This window comes from Pteronotus mesoamericanus, unplaced genomic scaffold, assembly GCF_021234165.1.
Source record: "Pteronotus mesoamericanus isolate MK-2021 breed Mesoamerican mustached bat unplaced genomic scaffold, CSHL_Meso_final contig_68, whole genome shotgun sequence".
Lineage (NCBI taxonomy): Eukaryota > Metazoa > Chordata > Mammalia > Chiroptera > Mormoopidae > Pteronotus > Pteronotus mesoamericanus.
Window position 1 is genome coordinate 9,177,388 of NW_026555234.1, and position 21,657 is coordinate 9,199,044.

The following is a 21,657-nucleotide window of genomic DNA, read 5'->3' on the forward strand; positions in this document are numbered from 1 at the left end:
GTATCCTTATTTCAAAATCAGGTTCCAGAGAGGTTAAGTGACCTGTCCACAGTCATACCGCTGGTGGGAGAGTCAGGGCTTGGACCCAGGACTAGCCTGGGTCTTTCATGAGTTCGTTTATTTACCCAACACGCATGTATTGAGTACTTGCTGCTCTTAACCATCCCACAACACTGCATTCCTCAGAGACATGGGATTATCTTCCAGGGACTACTCAACGCTGAGGGTGTAGGCTCTTGAGTTACGCGTAGGCTTTCCGGGAAGACGTGTCCACCCTTATCTGCAGTTTCACCTTCTGTGGTTTCAGTCAACCACAGTCCAAAAACATTACATGAAAAATGTCAGAAATAAACGATGCCTGTTTTAAGTCGTGCGTCACTCTGAGGAGTGTAAGGAAAGCCCCGCCATGCCGTTCCGTTCTGCCGGGACGGGAATCGTCCCTTCGTCCAGCGTCTCCACACTGTGTAAGCTCCCCGCCCATTGGTCACCTGGTACCCATCTGGGATATGAGATCCACTGTCATGGTGTCACAGGGCTTGTGTTCAGGTAACACTTATTTTACTTAGTAATGGCCCCAAAGCCATTCGCATAACTTCTCTTACAGTATATTGTTATAATTGCTCTATTTTATTATAAGTTTTTTGTTAATCCCTTTCTACGTCTAATTTATAAATTAAACTTTATCATAGGTCTGTACACACAGGAAAAAACATAGTGTACATAGGCCTTGGTACCATCCACGCTCTCAGGCATCCACTGGGGGGTCTTGGAATGTACCCCTCGTGAATAAGGGGGGGATGACTACAACTCAAGCACCAGCTATGTTCACAATAATATTTACACTTCACTGTTTTCCTAAAACATTCACATATGTTATTTGCTTTCCCCAGCAAACGGGACAGATGAGGCTTTGTATTCCTGCTTAGCAGAAAGCCCCTGCTTTGCGGAGAGGCTGGAACACTACCCAGAGGCTGAAAATCTTCCCCCACGTTGCCAGGCGGCTGACTAATTACCTGCGTCTACTCAGTGCTTAGAAAGCCCCAGGCACTAGGATATGCTTTGTTTTTTTCCCACACATCGCCTCATTTAATCCTCGCAGCTACTCTTGAGGGGCTATTATCATCCTGTTTTATACCTGAGGAGCCTGAGGCGCACACAATCTCTCTCTGAGGGCCCAGGTTAAATAGTGCTATGGACTCAGGGCTGGAGCAGGGCGGAGTTGGGATTTGACTCCAGGCAGTCTGCCAGGCCTGAGCGGTTGCTTTGTGTTATTTCTTTGTGCTGAGTGGAATTGAATTTCCCTAAAGCAAACGCTCAGATGACACAGGTCTGCCCCCTATCAATGACTCCAGCCCATGGTTTTAGGGTGTCCCCTTAGGGTGTCTCCTCCAAAAGACCCTGAACTCCCTTTGGAAGGAGAACTAGCTTTCTACCTTCATCCAGGCAAGTAGGGGCTCAGTAAATGTTTGAGGAAGAAAAGAAGAAATAGAAGGGGAAAGAAGGGAGGTGAAGAAAAGGAAATGGAACAGGGTCCGCCGAAGCGGATCTCACCGTCCGCAGCCTCTTCCTCTCGGCCTCCACCGAAGAGCGGACTGACTTGATTTCTGCGGTGTGCGTCTTCACCAGGTCTTCTAAGCGCTTCACCAGCTGCTCTTTGAGATGCTTTTTCTCCTCTTCTGTCTGACGTTTGATTTTGCGAAGGTCCTCTTCATATTGTTGCTTCATGTGTTCTGTCTCCACACGCGTCTCTCTCTTGGTCTATAAAAAGAGCAGGGAACCGCTGTCTCTCCTTTGTGCAACTTTCACAATGTTTATGTATTGATTTTACAGCCTGTTTCACAAGGTACAATAAAAAGTTTATAAGGCTATATATTTGATATTTGTAAGAGACTTGACTTTATGCACCATCGGAAAAGGGCTCTTTGCAATAGTGCATCTATTGTCACAGGCTCAGATACTGTAGTGGTTTCTAAAGAGTGCTTTCTTTGTTTTGACTGGGAACACACAGCAGGAATCCTAAGCAAGTTTCCAGTTTCCCAGGAGTCAAAGATAAGGAGTTGGGAGAATCCTGCCACATTCTCCATCTCCTCGTTTCAAATGGCATGAGGTTGGCAGGAAGCTGGCTGGAATTCAGACCCGCACACATGCCCCTGGAGCCACGGCACCTGCTGCTTCCAGGTGAATCCGTTGTGGCTGGGGACTGAGCTCTATCTGAACCTCCTTCTAACAAAGCCTCCTACGCCTTCTCCACCCCCAGGGCCGGGTCACACACTACCTGTGTATCTGTGCCTCCTTTCGTACACAGACATTCCTTGGGAAACTTCTGATCCTGCTGAGGACGGGGACTGCGGGATTCCAAGTCATTCGCCTTCCCTAAGACTTCATTCTCTGCAATTCGCTCTGTCTTCATGTCATCTATAAGCAAAAGTCACAACATTGTTTGGAACGCCCTTGGCCTTGGCCTCAGTCTGAGGTCTTTGGCAACCAGGTCCCCATTCTGCTATTGAACACTTGTGCCCACCACTCCCCTATGTAATTCTGGTCTGTGGCCTCCCTGGCCTCAAGCATAGTCGAGGTTGTGATTATCATCTTTGCTCAAGCAGCACCCTGAATTCAAAGAGCTGTCCCGCTCTCCTTCCTAAACTACTCACCTTTAATTTTCTGATTGTGTTTTCCATAGATTAAAAAAAATTGAGCATGTTCCTGGAGATATATACATTCAAAGGATTTAAACTGAATAGAATTTCAAAGAGAAGACAAAAAGTAAATATAACTAAAATTGTTCCCTTTCTTCCCCCATGTTCCCTGAGGTACTTCTTTCCTACTTTTGAGGCCACTGCTCTGAACCCTCCACAGGCTTCTGGTTCCAATGCGAACCTCTGCTCCTCTGCACCTTTCCAGCCCTTGGTGACTCCTTCTCTCCCCAGCACTTCGCCCTCCTGCTGCCTGGGCCCCGTCCATCAGACCAACGCATGCTGTGGGCTGTAATGGATCTGTGCTAGACTCTTCCTGGAGCTAGAGCCCAGGCTGTGTGCCTTTGTTATCTCTACCAGTGTCGAGCTGGTCACACTGTAGGTATTCAAGAACTTTCTGATGAGGGAACCTGGTGGGAGGCACTTTGAAGCAGATAATCTTAGGCATAAACAGCAGCTCCATCAGCAAACAGCTTGGTTGCCCTTGACCCAGCCATTTACCCTTTCTTAGGCTCATTTCTTCGTCTGCAACCTGTGATACTGACACTACCTGTCTCACAAAGTTACTGGGAAGATCCTATAACAGCACTGTGTGCAATAATGTTAAAGTATAAAGTGTACGGTGGTTATCAGAGGGGAAGGGGGGTCGGGAGAGGACAAAGAGGGTAAAGGCGTCAAATACACGGTGACAGAAGAAAACTAGACTTCAGGGGGTGAGCACACAATAGAGTGAGTATACACATGCATTAATCAAGTTGTACAACTGAAATTTATATGCTACTAACCAATGATGTCTCAATAAATTAAATATTTACGAAGTATGAAGTGTTGTCTAAGTGAGGGACAGAGGCCAATGCTGGGAGCTTCGGGCACTATGGGGGCCTGATGGGGACATACCAGGGAGCAATCCCTCATGCAGTCTAGATATCTGGCCTGGAGCAGCACTCGGTGTTGGCTCATGGCGTCCTCCATGGACCGGACTGGCCCACCAGGGGGTCAGACCAAACAGCCCTGCCCCTCTGCTCTGCTCCCCTAACTGTCTCCAACCTGGCAGCTAACCTTCCATGTGTAAGGAAATCGTTCTAGGGCATCTCACCGGTTTTCTGTGTCACGTGACTCTCCTGCAGCATCAGTCTATCCTTGGCCACAGCCAGCTTCTCCCCAAGTTTTTTTGCAGTGTTTTTCAACTCCGAATTCTCCTGTCGAGCCTCCTTGAGCTGCACATCCAGGTCCTACACAGACAGACAGGGGCTCATGTCTCCGGTTACAGTTCTGTGTGGAGACATCCTTTGTTCATAGAACTAACATCAGATCTGAAAGGCGGGGAAGTGCACAGCATAAGCCCTTAGTCTCTAGAATTGAGTGGCTCCGGGTTCATCAAATTCCCTACCAATCCTCTGATTGGCTGTGTGAGCTTGGGGAAGTTATTTAACACTTCTGTGGTGAGGATCAAATGAGATAATGTATATGGGACAGGAAAAAAATGCTCAAGGAGTCTTAGGAACATTATCCACTGCCACTTTTAGGGATGGGGCTCTGTAAATCCATGGGGCTCACATAACTGACTCCAAAAAGTTTGGCTCTCCACGAACACAAAGCCTCAAGGATTTCAGGATAAGCAAGTTGTTAAGGAATAGCAGGGTCTTCAGAATGAGGCTGTCCTAAGTTCAGAAACTCACCGGCTGTGTGTTCGGCTAGCCACTCCTTGAGCCTCTCAATTTTGGGCTTGTCTTCTCATCTGTAAACTGGAAGTCTAAGCCCTCTGAGGTCAGGGACCAAGAACAGCTCATCGTGTGGCTCCTGCCCCTAGCCCTGGCCTGGCACATGGTAGACGTTTGGTGAGTATGTGCTGAATAAGTGAGATTTAACTCAATGGAGATGAAAAGCTCACTTCGGTAGAAGTCAAGTGCTTTTCACAGTGCCTGACACATGGTGTTCAAAATTAGGTGTCATGCTTATCCCACGGAAGAGGTAGAGAAGGATCCTACTTCACCTGAATCCTTTCCTTCAGCTTCTGGGCATACTTCTTCAGGTCACTTATCTTGCGGCCTCTGTGCTCCAGATCCCCTTCCAGCTTCCGGACCTGGGCCTGCAGGGCCGACTCCTGGACCTGGAAGTTCTTGCGGAGGTCAGTCTCCTTCTCCTGCCACTGCCACAGGGCCTCGCTCACCGACTGCTGCATGGCCTGCCGGATGGCCTCGTTCTCCCGCTCGTAGCTGGCCTGCAGCTCCTCGGCCTTCCGGGCGTAGTCCTTGCTCAGCTGCTGGTTCTCCACTCGCAGCCGCTCCACCTCCAGGAGGACCTCCCGCATCTCGGGCCCGGGGCTTGGCTCCGCCTTTGGGTCAGGGCTCTCCTGGGACAGCCGGCCCCACTGGGGTGCCTCGTGGCTCATCAGGTGCCGGAGCCTCTTCTCGTAGTCAGCCTTGAGCTCTAGCATCTCCTTGGAGAGGGTGAGGACACGCTCGGCGTGCTCCGCCTCCACCCTCAGCTCCCTCTCCTTGGTCTCCAGCCGGCATGTGGCCGACTGGGCCAGCGCCTCCTGCGTCAGCCTCTTCTGCAGCTCCAGGGCGCTCTCCAGGGCCTGAACACGCTGGAGCAGGGCCTCCTCCTCCTCCGCGCGGCCCTGTCCCTGTTCCTGCAGAAGCCTGGCCTTGGTCTCGGCCACCGCGTTCCAGAGCTCCTCCTGGTGGGCCTCCCGCAGCGCCTCCATGCTGGCCTCAGCCTCGTCCTGGCGGGTGTTCAGGGCATAGATCACCTGCAGGAGAAGCCACAGTGAGTGTGAGGCGTGCAGGTTTGGGCAGGACCATGTGACCTGAGGGCTCCTCAGGCTGGTGATGTTGGTGGATCCCCACAAGGAACACCTGAGAAGAGGGTTTGTGTGCAAGTGATTTATTAGAGATTATCCCCAGGAGAAACCAGTGAGGGAACAGGGAAGTGGGATGGTGTGGAAGCAAGGAAGGGGGTGATTCCACATAAAGGCCCCCGGAGGATGTCTGTGGCAGCGTTCCCTAGGGCACCTCTGCTGTGCCAAGGGAACCCAGCCAGGGGCTTAAAGCTCCAATTTGTTCCAAAACACTAGAAAATGGAATTCAGCTATTGTTCAATTATACACCACGACCAAGTGGGAATGCTAAGTGGATTTAACATCAGAACATCAGTTACTGTCATACACTGCAGGATGAGAATAAAGGACAGTAGAATAGAAGCAAAGGGAAAAGCCACCTGATAGTCTCCAGGGACACAGGAAAAGCATTTGACAAAATCCAATGCTCCTTCATGAGAAAAACCACTCGCCAAACTGGAAGTGGAAGGGGACTTCCTCAACCTCATAGAGGGAATCTATGAAAAACCCACAGCTAGTGTTGTACTCCATGGGGAAAGACTCTGTGCTTCTCTCTAACTTCAGAAACAAGGCAGGGATGCACTGTTCCTGTGTGGAGAAGAGGGTGAAGGAAGGCAGGAGCCTGGTGGAGCCCATACACAGTAGGTACTCATGCATAGTTGGTATTTATTACATAGTAAGTACTTAAAAATAGCAGGTACTCATACATAGTAGGTATTCACATATAGTAGGTACTTATATACTAGGTACTCATTACATAGTAGTACTCTACATAGTAAGTACTCACTAAGTGTTTCTTCCTTCCCTCTTCTCACATTATCCCCTCAAAAGGAAACATCCCTTGTTTTCGGAGGCACCACATGTGAAATTTTTGAGCAGATTTTGAGCAGACCCACCCTTCCCGGGGTTTGGTGTCTCACAGGTCACCTGGCAACCCTTGTCCTGTTTGCTTTCTCTCACTCACCACCTACTAAACTGAAACATCAAGGCAGCGTCCCTGGCCTCATCGACAAATCCACCTTCTCAGGAGGAGGCCGACGGCAGAATCCGTCAAGGGACACGGATAATTCAGCAGCCAAGAGTGACACTGAGCAAATCAGTAAGTCTTCCCGAGGGTTAGAGAGATCCGCTGGTTTGATTTCAGAGAAAATTCAGCTGACGGCCTGTTAGGGTCTTAGGGGCTGAGTACTACAGGCTTAACCAAGCTGTGTTTAATGGCTTCTGAGCATCAGGTGCTGAGGAAGCTGTCCATCAAGTCTGGCAGCAGGGGTCAGGAGTGAAATGGAAAAGAACTTCCAAATAATATTTGTGGAGTACCCAAAGAATAACAGTGGCAGATAAGATACATCTTATTTGCCAATCAATCTTCTAACAATTCTACAGAGTGGACCCAGGCTTATACCTATTTTACAAATGAGGAAACTGTCAAAATAGACATTGGGTGGGGTTAACTGAACACTTAGGGGTGACATAGCAGGCTGCTTAAAAAGAGGCTTTAAAGCCCGCTGGACCTGAATTCACATTGGAGCTCTGCCTCTTTCTAGCTGTGTGACCTTGAGAAAGTTACCGAACCTCTCTGATTCTCAGTCACCTCATCCATGGCATGGGGAGACCAATGCCTACCTCATAAATTTATTTGGAGATTAAAATGATATCATAAACCTAAAACTCTTAGCAGCATTCCTAGCACAAAGTAAACACTGAAGAAATGTTGTCTATTGTTATTTTTTTACTATTATTGATATTATTGCCAAAATAATGGTAAAAATCAACAATAAAATAGTATTAAAAATAATGCTAAAAAGTGAGGATGCTGGAATTGAAACTCAAATCCTTCTGGACCCCAAAATAAAAAGAAATAGAATGATAAGCTTGTTTAAAAAAAAAGCTGGTAATATTTTTTCACTCACTATTTTGGCAGCATTTACTACATGCTAGGCATGGTGCTAGACACTAGAAAAATGAAACAAGTAAGATCATTTGGTTTGAGAGGCCTATAGACTAGCAGAAGGTTGTAGATTGCGTGATTTCCATGTTTCTTCCCCTGTCCTTTCCCCTTCCTTGCCACGACCCTTCCAGTCTGTGGACAGCACTCACTTTTATTCCCTCTTGGGTTTGGCTGTGTGACTTGCTGTGATCAATGGAATGCGTGGACTGTTGCAAATGGAGGCTTTTAGTATGTTTGTGTGTTTTGGCTTCCCTTCTTGTGCTTTTTACCGTCTGCCTCTACAAGAATACATGCAGGGGAGCCACGGGTGCCAGATTGACAGCCATGTGGAATAGGTTGGACCCCAAGCCAATGCTCAGGGTTAGCCTGGCTCAGCCAAGCCAACCTAAGCACCACTGTTGTCGTGCTGTTTGTTACACATCATTACTGCAGGAAAGCCTGACTAATACAGAAACAGAGAGAGAGTCAAGGAAGCCAATTAATAACTTTGGAGGTATTTGAGTTGCTTTGCTGTAAGTCTGCAGGGGCACAAAGAAAGGCAGAGGGTAGAAAAGCAGAGTGCTCAGGAATTCTCCCCCATGCTTCCTGCATCATCATTAACAGATCATTCCCATCAACTTATAGATGTCCTGTAACATTAGCATTAACAAGAATCCGTCTTTTGATCCCATGACCCCCACTTTTCTGCACCCCTTTATAGCAAACTCCTCAAGTACTTTGTTTATAGCCATTGTCACTAATTCCTCACCTCCCCTTCTCTCCTGAACCCTTGCCAATCAGTCTTTCAAGCCAACCTAACGAATCCACCAAAACAGCCCCTCCCTGTCTCCCCAATCGCCTCCATGCTGCTAAAACAATAGCCAATTCTCACTCTTCATCTGTTTACCTTTTCAGCAGCATCTGACATAAGAAATCACTTTCTTCTCCTTGAACTATCATCTTCTCTTGGTTCCCAGGATACAATACCCTCCTATTGATCACTATCCATTCCTTCTCATTGCTTGGGCTAGTTCCTCCTCATCTCCATTCCTCCAAATAGGAGTGCCCAGAGCTTAGGCTTTAGACTGCTTCTCTTTTCTACAAACATTCCCCTGGGGTCTTATCCCAGCTGATGATTTTATTCATGCCTTATTTGCTAATGACTCCCAAATTTACATGTGCAATCTAGACCTGTCACCTGAACATCAAACTCCTATTTTTCACCAAAATCCCCACTTGGATATCTAACATGCATCTCAAATTTTATTCTGGATTTTTTTTTTTCCAAAACCTGCTCTTTCTACAATATTCCCCATCTCACTGCATGGCAACTTACTTCTTCCAGTTGCTTAGGTCAAATTTCATAGTGGACCAATAAACACATGAAAAGAAGCTCAGCATTATTAATCATTAGGGAAATGCAAATCGAAACTACAGTGAGACACCACTTCACATCCATTTGGATGGTTCTTGTATAAAGTAATTAGAAAAGAAGCATTGATGAGGATGTGGAGATATTAGACCCTGTGCATTGTTGGTGGGAATGTGAAACGGTACAGCTGCTGTGAAAATGATATGGTAGTTCCTCAAAAATTTAACCATGGAATTACCAATAATCCAGCAATTCCACTTCCGGAATTTCAATTCCAAAACAACTGAAAGAAGGGACATGTTCATACCATTATTCACATTAGCCAAAAGGTGGAAACAACCCAAGTGTCCATCAACAAATGAATGGATAAACCAAATGTGATATATACATACACATAGTTTTCAGCCTTAAAAAGAAGGAAATTCTGTTACATGCCACAACATGGATGAAGCTTGAAGATATTATGGGAGGAGAAATAAGATGGAGGAGTGAGTGGAAGTCACACTGACCTCCTCCCAGGACCAACCTGGAATTACAACTAAATTGTGGAGAAATCACCTGGAACAAACAATTGAACAATAGTGAGAGAGGAGCCTTGTAATCTGGGAGACAGAAGAATCAGCTTTAGCACAATCTAACTGGTAAGGAGTGCGGTAGAGACTCAAGAAGGTGGGAGGGGTGCCCACGGGCAGCACCAGAAGAATATTGAAACGGCCAGTTGGATCCTCCTGAGAAGAGCGGGGTCTAAACCAAAAGTGGGGATCTCTAGCCTACAGCACCAGAGCCCAAAAAGTATACAGAAAACAACCAGCTGTGAAAAGCAGCAGGGTTGCTCTCTGCCAGAGACAGGCAGCTGGAGACACAAAGAACTGTTTAAAGAGCCAACGCATAAATTTTTATTTGCAGCTACTTACCCTTGTCTCTGGTAGAGGCGGGGGCAGAGTGGGCTAGAGATGCCTGAGTAGAGACTGGGGAAGAAGGCTTTGGGGAGAGAACTGAGAGAGTAGCCAGTGGGATCCCAGTGCTGACTCATCCCCCATGTGGCAGCAGCCATCTTGCTCAGCCAGAGACCACTCCCCCTGAGTGGCAGCAGTGTCAGAGGACCCAATATCCCCACCCCCAGGTGGGCTTCCACCCCACCCTGTGCTGTCTAAGCTGCCTGCTGAGTGCAGAGTGGCAGCCACAGATAGTGGATCTCTGGCTAAAGGGGGCGCAGAGAGGTCTGGAGACACTTGAGGAGAGACTGGGGACGGAGGCTTTGGGGAGAGAACAGATAGAGTAGCTGTTGGGATCCCAGCTGACCCCTCCCCCATACGGGTCCAATAGCCCCGCCCCCAGGAGGGACTCTGCTCTGCCCTGAGCTGTCTAAGACGGCCTGCTGAGTGCAGAGTGATTAGATTAACAGCTGAAGGAGATAGCCACAGAGAGTAGACTACTGGAAGTCTTGAACAGACTGTGTAAGGTCAGACCAGGTCAACATCTGACATCATCAGAGGGAGATCCAGAAAGTAAAAACAGCGGTCTCCTACCATAGGAGTTCACACCACAAAGTCAGGAAATCAAGACAGATCAACTTAAGAAGCAGAGCAAAAAAGAAGAGTCTCACAAATAATGGGAAGACAAAGAAATACCCCCCAGTCGAAGGGAAAGGAGGAATCCTCAGAAAGAGAACTAAATGAAATAGAGGCAAGTAAACTATCACATATTGAGTTCCAAACAATGGTTCTAAGGAAGCTCAATGAGCTCAGTGAGCTCAGAGAGAATTACCAAAAACTACAGGGAAACTATGAGGAACTTACTGCAAACTATATCAGCATGAAAAAAGGACACAGAAATGAAGAATACAATTTCTGAGTTGAAGAACACAGTAAAAGGAATCAAAAGCAGGCTAGATGAAGCTGAGGATCAAATCAGCGATCTGGAGGACAAGGTAGAAAAAAGCTCCCAGAAAGAGCAAGAAAATGAAAAAAGACTCAGAAAGAATGAAGAGGTATTGAGGGAAATGCAGGAAAACCTTAAATGTAGTAAGATCTGTATAATAGGGATACCAGAAGGAGAAGAGGATGAGGAAGGGATAGAGATCCTGTTCGAAAAAGTAATGATGGAAAACTTCCCTAATTGGAGGAGAGAAAAAGTCCCCCAAGTCCAGGAAGCACAGAGGGTCCCATTCAAGAGGAACCCAATGAGACCCACTCTAAGACACATCATTAAAATGGTAAATATCAAAGACAAACAGAGAATCCTAAAGGCAGCAAGGGAGACAAAGATAGTAACGGATAAGGGAACCCCAATACGGGTTGTTTTTTTTTAAAAAAAAAACAAAGGAGAGTGCACAGCACAGACTGTTGTCAATTGTTTTTTTTCATTTAATGCTGTATCTCAGAGCACCTTCAACAACGGTATCTGTAGTTCTTTGGCACTATTTCTACCCAAATCAAATATATTTAGCCAACCTTCTAAAGACGAATCCTTTGGTGCCGCCAGTTTCCTCGCTTCTAAACACGGCTCTCCTGAGCCATGGTTGAGAGGACACTGTCCTGGTCCCTGATATCTATACAGCTGTCTTCTCTTTGCTCACTGGGGCTGTGCCCTAAAGGCCCTTTCTGAAAGAGGTCCTCCCTGACTGCCAGAGCTGAGGCAGCCTTCCTTTCACTTTCTACTGCATCACCTCTGATTCTGCTCAGACAGGAGCAGTGCAGACTCAGTGAGACAACGGGTTATGGTTCCCTCACTCCTGGACTCCCAGTGCTTGGAACAGAGTCTAGCACAGAGAAAGCGCCCAGACACTTGTTGAGTGACTTGCTATTCAACTGAAGCCTCTCATCTCTTGAGATTCATGATTATCAGAGAATGCAGAAATTCTAGATCTTGATGTGTTAGGCATTTGCTCTTTCTCTTTTTTAAAAAGATAACAAGTGTTTTGTTTTTAAGATTTTATTTTAGAGAGAGGAAAGGGAGTGACAGAGAGAGGAACATCAATGTGCAAGAGACATAGTGATCACTTGCTTTACCTACACCTCCATCTGGGGATGTGGCCAGCAAACCAGGCATGTGCCCTGACTGGGAATCTAACTGGGAACCTTTAGGTAAACAGGCCTGCACTCAATCCACTGAGCCACAATAATCAGAGCATCGTCCACTTTCTTATTTCTTTAAACAGCCCCCCTCTCCCACTAAGCGGAAAAGAAAACAACTCAGGCTCCCTCTTGACTCAATTCCTTCTGCCCCCAAACACACTGACTTGTCACATGGACCCCCTGGTGCCAAGTGGAATTCAGCAGTGAACAAAGTCCAGCTTCACTGTTTTCTCTCCTTCCCCTCACTTCTTGTCTGGCCACAGTCCCTCTGGAAAGCACATGATCATGTGTGAAGCTATTCCCCTCTAGGCAGTCTTTTAAGAAACTTTGGGCAAAGGAAACTACCCCTATGAAATTTCATCGCATGGGGGAATGTTTATAGGGTAAATTAACATCCAGGATTGCAGACATGAGAAATCACTGAACCTCCTGATGCTGCTGGTTGGATTATGTGTGTGGTGGGGGAAATGGACAGATGTAATTTTCTACGAATATTTCTCCATCATCATAGGAGACCACTAAACCTAAGGGAACCTTTTCTCATAATGGGCATGAGACATGGCTCAACCATTCCCAAGCCAGGAATCCAGGGCTGCGAAGGGCACGTGGCCTGCAACGACTTGCTGGGTTCTTGTGGGATATTTGTGCTCCCTCCCCCAAATCACTGATGTTAATTTGGAGGGGACAACTAGTACCTCCCTCTTTTTACCTGACAACTGTTTAAAATGATGTTGGTGACCCTGGATGTGGCTCTGGATCACAAGCCATCCTATGAACTGAAAAGTGACTGGTTCAATTCCCACGCAGGGCACATGCCTAGGTTGTGGGCTTTCTCTCACACTGATGTTTCTCTCCCACTCTTTCTCCTTCCCTTCTCTTCTCTCTGTAAATAGTTTTAGGAAAAAAATATTGATGTCACTTTATTAAAAGTTTTATTTAAAAAATAATTTTACGACTAGCGACTGACTTCTCAACAGAAACACTGCAAGCCAGAAGGGAATGGCAAGAAATATTCCAAGTCATGAAAAGCAAGGCCTGCAACCCAGACTGCTCTACCCAGCAAGGCTCTCAATTAAAATGGAAGGCAAAATAAGGAGTTTTCCAGACAAAAGAAGGCTAAAAGAATACACCTCCACCAAACCAGCACTGCAAACTATGCTAAAGGGACTGCTTTAAGATGAAGAAAAAGAGTCTATGAATACCCAGTTCCTTCCACAGCTGCCAATACTTGATATTACCAATATTTCTTAATATGTATTAATCTGATTGTGACAATGATGTTATTTTAATTGTTCCTTTATTATTTGTTGAAACTAAATCCGTTTGTGTATATTTCTTGCCTATTTCTAATATTTTTAAAAAGCTCTAAATGACTTTTTGGTATTCTTTATCCATTTTTTTGATTAAAAGTTTGTAGAATTTTTTCCCTAAAAAACAAAACAAAATAAACCATTAACCTTTTTTATATGTATTGCAAATATTTTCCTATTCTATTACTTGTCCTTTAACTTTTTTATATGTATATTACTGTACAATCTTAAATGTTTAATATAGTCATATTGTCAATATTTTATTTTATAGCTTCTGGGTTTGAATATTTTACTTCAGGGTAAGAAAAATATTATTTTGTATTTTCTCCTAAAACTCCTTAGATTCTACATATTGATTTTTAACTCACCTGAATATTTCTTGTATAATGTGTGAAATAGGGCTCTATATGTTTTATTTCAAGTAATAGTGTTCCATGCACCTTATTTGTTGAATAAGCCTTATTTTCCCCATTGACTGAAATATCAATGTAATCATATATTACATTGTTAGATATATACGTTTGTCTCTAGAATGCTCATTATATTTCATTGATGTACTTGATTATTTCTGTGCTGGTGTCATGTTGGTTTAATTGCTGAGACTTTATAATGGTTTTACATTTTTTAATATTTTATAATTAACTTTGACATTTAAAAAATAAAATCAATCTGCATTTAAGAAAGGAAGAAAGGAAGAAAGAGAGACGGATGGATCTCCTACCTTTTGCGGCAACATGGATGGAACTGGAGAATATTAAGCTAAGTGAAGTAAGCCAGTTTATGAAAGACAAATACAATATGATCTCACCTATAAGGGGACTCTATTCAACAAAGTAAACTAATAAACAAAATAAACCACAGGCACGGAAACACTGAACAGACTGAAAGTGACCAGAGGGGAGGGGGAAAGAGGACAATGGTGGAAAGAAGGGGAAGGGACTAGACAAAGAACATGTATGAATGACCCATGGGCATGGACAACAGAGTGGGAATTGACTGTGGGAGCAGGGGGTAGGGGAGGGATGGGTGGAGGGCGGGTAAAGGGGGAAAAATTGAGGTAACTGTAATAGAATAAACATGATTTATAAGTTAAAAAAATAAATAAAAATCTTAAAAAAGATATTATGCTAAGTGAAATAAGCTAGTTACAAACAGACAAATATCATATGATTCCACTTCTATGAGATTCCTCAGAGTAAAATTCACGGAGACAGAAAGGAGAATAGCGGTTGCCAGGGTCCAGAGGGAGGAAGGAAAGGGAAGCTATTGTCTAAAGGACACAGAGTTTCAGCTTGGAAAGATGAAAAAGTTCTAGAGATGGTGGTAACGGTTGCATAACAATGTGAATGTACTGATACGTAATGCCACAGAACTATATGTTTAAAATGGTACATTTTGTTAATTATATTTTTAGCACAATAAGAAAATGGAAAATAAAAATCTATTGGACTCAGCCTGTCTCTCACATCCCACATCCACTCCATCAGCCAATCTCAAATCTCTCCACTTCTCACCATTCCACATTCCCCTTAGCCTGGGTCACCGGCACCTCTCACCTGGACCACAATGGCCTCTTAATCCTTGTTTCTGTCTTGCCAGCTAGAGTCTGCTTAAAGTCAGTCAAATTATGTCCCTTCACCGCTCCAAACCTTCTGATGGCTTCCCAGAGCACCCAGGAATAGTCAGAGCCCTGAATCTGGCTGTGGAGATGTCCGGGAAGTGTGAAGGTCACACAGCTGCTGTCCCTTCCTTTATGGAAGTGGCGCAGAACAGGTCCCAAAGAAGGTGGGGCTCCTGGCTTGGGGTGGATTTCTAGATGGAGTGTAAGACGCTAATTAAAATCCCCCCATTACCCATCAGAGAGCTGTTGCTAGGCGCCTCGCTGCACAAGGCACTGAGCTGTGAGGCATAAGCTTCTGAGTAATTGAAGCCCAACTGTCTCCCAAACCGAATTAGATGGAGATTTGGCAGAAAGGTAAGGGCAGTCTTTCCCCAAGGCTCTTAATTTGAGCCCCTGCTCTTACCAGCCCAGGTAACCGGCCTCACTCACACAGAAACCACCCTGCCTGCCTGCCTGCCTTTCAGTGAGTTTCACCAGCTGCATAAGGTGTGCGACCTGGAAATGGACCATCCTGTCTGTCTTTCAAATCTCGGGTGACTTGCTTACAGCTTTTTGGAAAGCGAAGACTAGCGATAGCTTCCTTGGGCAGCCAACCTGGTTAGTAGATATGCATGTACATTAGTGATACTTCTTCTGTGAATGAAACCAGTACAAGGAAATCTTAATACTTCTACAGGAAATATTTTAACAGAGAAGTAACCCAGTAGGAGCATCAGAACTTGTAAGCATGCATACAAACAAAATTGAATGAACTCAAAAGCAGAAATAGCCACTCTTCAAGTTTACCTGTTTAGATTGTGATTTTACATATTTAAATTTTGAAAGCAGGCTTTGTGTACCTATCTATAAAGACATGCATACCCATTTGTTCTATATCAATGATATAACTATGAGTGCTGTTATTGTCACTTCCCAGTTCACAAAGCAGCTTTAAAAGGCATGAAAGATAAACATATTGAATGCCCATATTCAATGAATTTTTACTTCCGCCACTGTTCTCTGGGGGGCAGGGGGAGTGTCTCGTTAAGCATTTTTCAATCCATTTATTGTATCTTCTGCATAATCCTCAGATAAACAGTATGTTTCAAGCTAAATTTTTTTGTCCAAGCAATACCTTAACAAAACGCAAAGAGCCATTTATGATGCTCTGGACACCTTTGCAAACTGCCTTCCCAACTGTGGCTGAATCTCTGTGGTCTGGTTGCATGCAGCCTTTCTTCAGCAGCAGGGAGTTCCATTCTCAATTTATGTGTGATGGGGTTGCTCACTTAATCTCTATACCAGAAACAGAAGGGCCGCATGGGTCAAGTTCATGGGCCAGCCCGTGATTACTTTAAGTTAAAATAAAAATAATATAAAATTGAAGATACAACATGGCTCTAATTCTGTTTTAAAATCATACATATCAACAAAGAGGAGGGTCAAGAGTATACCAAAATATGACCAGAGTTATCTCTGGGTGATAAAAATGAAGGGTGGTCAGTTCTTCGCCTTTTTTTTTGCTTTTGTGCATTCTCCATTTTTATCTATGATGAGTATATACCTCAATTATAATCAGGGAAAAAAATGTAGTTGTTTGGGGATAGGGATATACCATCTAACTGTTCTGCTTCAGTTAATCTATAAATATTTAAGCCTGAGACACAGATTCTGATGGGAAGCCCAGTCCAGAGGCCTCCCCGGGAGATGTGGGTTTGCCTATACTGCCTCCACCTGGCTGGTGAGGAGCAGAAGTTGGTCTGTTATGGTCCGAGCATCCCAATGATATACGTGTTGTCTTTGCCATTAAGGATCTTGGTTCTTCGGGGAGCATGAGTTTAAGAGTCATGTTGCTGCTATGGATGTGAAAGGGGTAATGAAGTGTGAATGGTGCCACCAAAAGCTTTGATCCAGGAGACAGGGAGAAACAGCCCACAGGCAAATAACAGACACCACACTGGGCGCAGCTACTCTGCTTTCAGAAGTAAGCTCTTGAACTCATCCTTGCACAAGCCCCTTCTGGGAACTTCTGGGTAATGACAAGAGTAGGAGCAGTTGGCTTTTGTAAAATTGAGGGAAAGTCTGCTTTCTGTATTGCCTAAAATTTTCTGGAATCTCTTCCTCCAACCACCCTGCCTATGACTCCTCTCCTTTAGGGCCCCTTCACCTCTTGCTTACCAGCATATTCTTTCCAAACCCAAGGGCGGACTACACAGCAATCTTGCTTAACACTGCCCAGAGGCTCCTCATCACCCACAGTAGTGGCTGTCAATCTCTTTTTGCTCCAGTGTCTCTGAGGGTACGACATGGTCAAGGCGGACTCACCACTGCAGAGCCCACTGGCTTCATGAGGACAGTCAGAATATACTCAACTTTGCGTCCAGATGTGAAACACTGGGCCAGGAAACTAGCCGGCACACAGTAGGTCCTGTGTGAGAGGCTGTTGAAATGAACGAGCAGGGAATGCGTGTGACGTACCACTGCATCCTCGCCATCTAGCAGAACCCCTGGTCCAGAATTCAACAGAGGGTGAATGAGTGAATGAGTGATGGAAAAAACAAATGAAGAATCCTACATGACAGAGAGGAGATAAACACCATTTGGATGTGTGAAGTGCAAGTGAAATATTCAGGGCTGCCTTGGAAGAAAGGCATGCAATTAGTATTCCCCTTTAACTGTGAAAAATGCAATTTGGTGATTTTACTCATCCCAGGTAATAAAGCCAGAAACTACTAGAAATGGTTCTTTAATAAACATTTAGTGAGCACCTAATATGTGCCGGACTCTGAATCAGACCCCTTTTCACCCCGTTCAAGTCTGATGGCTCTTAAACTCCTACCAGCACATTCTGGAGGTGAGTATCTGGGAGGCTGCCAGGGTGGATTCTGTTAATAAAATCAAATATAAAGTCACCTCTATTTTCATTAATGCAGACACTGTTCTTTATCTTGGCCAAGTTCCCTTAGCCAGCCTTCCAATGCCTGCCAGTTCTAGAGGGTAGAAAATGCATTTAGTACGTACTCCTGAAAATCCTTTCTTTGCTTAAAAAAGAAATGCCCAGGGGTTGTGGAATACAGCATTTCTTGGCCTGATCCTTTTTGTCTAACAGAAATATATAACATCTTTTAGCAACCACATATTAAAAAATGTACAGATTTAATAATCAGGATTCTTCTAGATACAAAAACAGAAACCCAAATCCACCAGTTGGGAAAAAAGCCATATATTGGCTCATGTACCTGAGTGGCCCAGAGCCGGTGCCAGCTTCAGTACACATGGGTCCAGGCTGTTAAATCATAGCACCTCGACCATCTCTTTCCTCCTCCCAGTTTTGCTTTTCCCTGAGTCAGCTTTGTCCTTCAGCAAGTTTTTGGCAAAGCAGCCACAGGCAGCAAGCATCAAGACTAAATTTTACCTGCTTAGTGTGTCCCCAGAGAGAGAGTTAACTTTTGTCAACAGTTCTGACAAAAGTCTCCAAGTTGAGTCTATTTGCCTGAGCAGGATCATGAGTCTAACGCTCATTCCTGCAGTCAATGGACTTGAATGTACCGATTGGTTAATTTCAGTCACATGGGGTCCAGGATAATGGGGTTGATCTTCCTCAACCACACAGACAGAGGAATGGAGTGGGGCAAACAACAGCATCTCAGTGGAAATTGGAAATCTGGCACCAGGAGAATGGATGCTATGTCAGCAAGAACTGATGTCCACTACAGCTGCTGCTCCCGACCCTTCCAAGGAAGCCCAATAAAGTTCACAGAGCACCAGCTTCTGAACCAGAGGAAATAGAACAACAGATTAGGGTTTGGTCTTGACTCTCATAGAAGAGACAGGAAGCACTTGTACATGCACGCACACATACACACAGGAACACGTAAAACATTCAGGTGGAAACGTGGTGCAGGATGAATGACCTATGGGACGTTAGAGGAAGCTCAGAGCTGATGACAAGGGACCTGGGTTCCAAGGCCCAGCCCAGCTCTTCTTAAGCATTGGTGCCCAAGTAAGACAAGAAGTCCTTTAATCTCTCCAAGAAAGCTAAGCTTTCTCTCCTGGGAACACAATGGTCCAACTAAACTGGTATTTCCCAAAGGGAATGGATTCGAACAAGGAGTTTCAGGTCAAATGGGCTTGAGGAGTGCTTAGGGAGCTTTGTTATGAAGATATTTGTTTAACTGGTTTTACTCCAACAGTTGGCCACTGAGTTCTTTTTCTTCTTATAATGCCAATTAATATCCCTCATCACATATTTTGGGATGTGCTAGGCCAGGCATTCTTCAGATTTTGCCCCTGTGAGTTAAAGTGTCAAAGGCATGTGAGAACAAATGGCGCAGAGCTCAGGGCTTGCAGCTCCTTCTATGCGCCCAGTCAGGGCAGGCAGGTCCTGTGGGCGCAGAGGTTATGCATTGGGGGCAGAGTGAGCAAGAGCTCTGGGAAGGGAGTCTGGGTCGAGGTGTCCCAGGGGAGCAAATGCTGCTGCTGGAGAGCTGGGAGAAATGCTGACTCAAGACTCAGTTAGTTGCGGGTGGTGGAATTAGAGCGGATTTTAATTGTTAAAATTTTTTTTTGCTGTTTGCATTTTCTAATTTCCTACAAAATATGTATTATTTGGTAAATTAAGATGATCAAAGGAACAGAAAACTATAAAATATTTTTAAAATCTCAAAATGATATGAATCAATTAACCATGTCACTTTTCTATGTCTAATATTGTATTTGATTCAAAGGGAAAGTTATTCACATGAATGGTAACTTTGAAGGCTTCTTCCTTAGACACCTGTCATTGGCATTTTTTTTTAATAATCAAAAAGCAAATGTAAGGATGACAATTATAAAACTTAAACCATTCTCTATTCAACGTTTCATTTTTCCTCAATGCTCTTGATCTCAGTTCAGGTGCTCTGGCTCAAGAGAACGCTTACCTCACAAAACCATGGGCACAGTGAATGCCGCACTTAGTCAACCTGCAGATGACATTACAAGTAGCACAAATACAAAAGCAGCAGGTGTCTTTAGGGCACATGCTCATGCATGGCACTGAACTCACTGTGTGTCACACAGATGTACAGAGGATCCCAGGTGCTGAATCCAGGATGCATGACAATTCTTATACAGCTTCCAAAATCGGGGGTGCTGAGCAAGCCAGTTTAAAAGGACATAAATAATTGATGATGACAATGATGATGATTATGATGATGATGCTAACAGTGGGGATAATCCTGACAATACTGATAATAGAAACGCTTCCTGGGAGTTTACATGGTGCCACGGACTAGGGTCATAGCTTTATACACCCTCTCTCATCTGATTCTCACAATAATCCCACTGCAAGGAGGTCTCATTATTGTCTTGTTTTATCAACTGACAGACTAAGTCATGGAGTGGTTGGATAATGTGACGGAGGTTACAGTGCTGGACAGCATCCAAACCAGGACTCTTTCCCATTCTCACTCTAGAGCCAGTGTTCTTAACCACTATGTAAACCATTGAAGGAAAACAGAAATGCCAATTAGGCAAAAGTGAATTCTAATTCTGTGCTTGGTAGGGTTTTAAGTAAAACCAAATTCTATGATTGACAGGGTACAGGCTAAGCTACTACAAAAGACTCCTTAAATACAGAGGGTTAAGTAAGGTGGAATTTATTTTTCTTTCTCATAACAGTCCCAAGGCCAGTAATGGTCAGAAGTGGGTGGAAGACTCTGGTCTATGATCACTCAGCTCTGCCAACTTCAGCCTTCATCAATCCTTAACCTGCAGCTTCTGTTATCTGGGCCCAAGGCCACTGCCATGTTTGTTGCCATTCCCATCAATAAGAAGAGGAGATAGAGGAGGTCCAGCGTAAGCAGCTTGTGCTTAGGTTGGGAATGAATTGGTGTATACCTCACCTCTCTTACTTTCCAATGGCCTGCACTTAATTCCATAGCTGCAAGGGAGGCTGGAAGATGCATTTTCTAGCTGGGCTGCCATGTGACCAGTGAAAGCACAGATGGTTCTATTACTGAAAGGAAAAAGGGAGACAGGCTGTTTCTCCCATTCCAGCCCCTTAGAAAGTTAAAGTTAGATGTTGTCTTTCACTCAACTTACACCAGCTGAGTTATGTATAAATGAGGTAGCCAAGGCTCAGAAAGTTTAAGTAATATCCTTCATCTCATTAGGGCAGAACTGAATCTAGAGCCTGTTTGCTGATTTCTAGACCAGTGTTCTTTTTTTTCCTAAATTGAGTCTTCAGATTAAATCCAAAAGGTTACCATCAAATTTCAAGCTTGTGTCAGAAAAGCACAATGACCTTTAAAAAATGATACCTGATTGTGACATTGCTCAAAAGGAGTCAATAAATGTCAAAAAGAAAGGTGAATATATTCTTGGAATTTTAAGAGTGTAAGCACCATATCACCAAGACCATATCTTCCTCATTTCATAAATAAGGCAACTTTAGCCCCAGGAGTCTACTGATTTCTACATGGTTACACAGCTTGTGTGAAAGAGCCACAACTGGTCCTTTATCTTTTTATTTTTAATGTTCCTTCCACTGAATCTCAAAGACCCTCTGAAAAGGGTAGAGGGCCTTAAAACACCCTATAATTTCAGTCCATGAGACTCCTGGGAAATCCCACTTCTATTTCCTTGGGCATTAGCTATAGAATCTTTTGTTCTCTGACCTGGCTCACATTCAGAAACCAGCACGTTTCAATTCAACAATCTCTACTCATGGAAGTCCTTCCCTTCATCAGGCACCATGCTTGAGGCAGGGGGAGGTGAAGACATAAAAGCCATTGTTCTTGCCTTGGAGTTTACAATTTAGCAGCAAATACATAAAAACAATCATGAAATGGTAT

At 44.5% G+C, this 21,657-nt stretch overlaps 1 protein-coding gene across 1 annotated transcript in view; it reads right to left on the reverse strand.

The window, feature by feature from the left end:
* FAM184B (family with sequence similarity 184 member B) overlaps window positions 1-21,657 on the reverse strand; it is a 79,440-nt gene that overhangs the window by 36,527 nt on the left and 21,256 nt on the right. The window contains exons 2-5 of the mRNA XM_054581972.1: window positions 4,687-5,448; window positions 3,790-3,925; window positions 2,276-2,415; window positions 1,552-1,758 (exon numbers count right to left, since the gene is read on the reverse strand). Coding sequence (XP_054437947.1) covers window positions 1,552-1,758; window positions 2,276-2,415; window positions 3,790-3,925; window positions 4,687-5,448 — 1,245 coding nt within the window. The remainder of the gene's footprint in view (window positions 1-1,551; window positions 1,759-2,275; window positions 2,416-3,789; window positions 3,926-4,686; window positions 5,449-21,657) is intronic.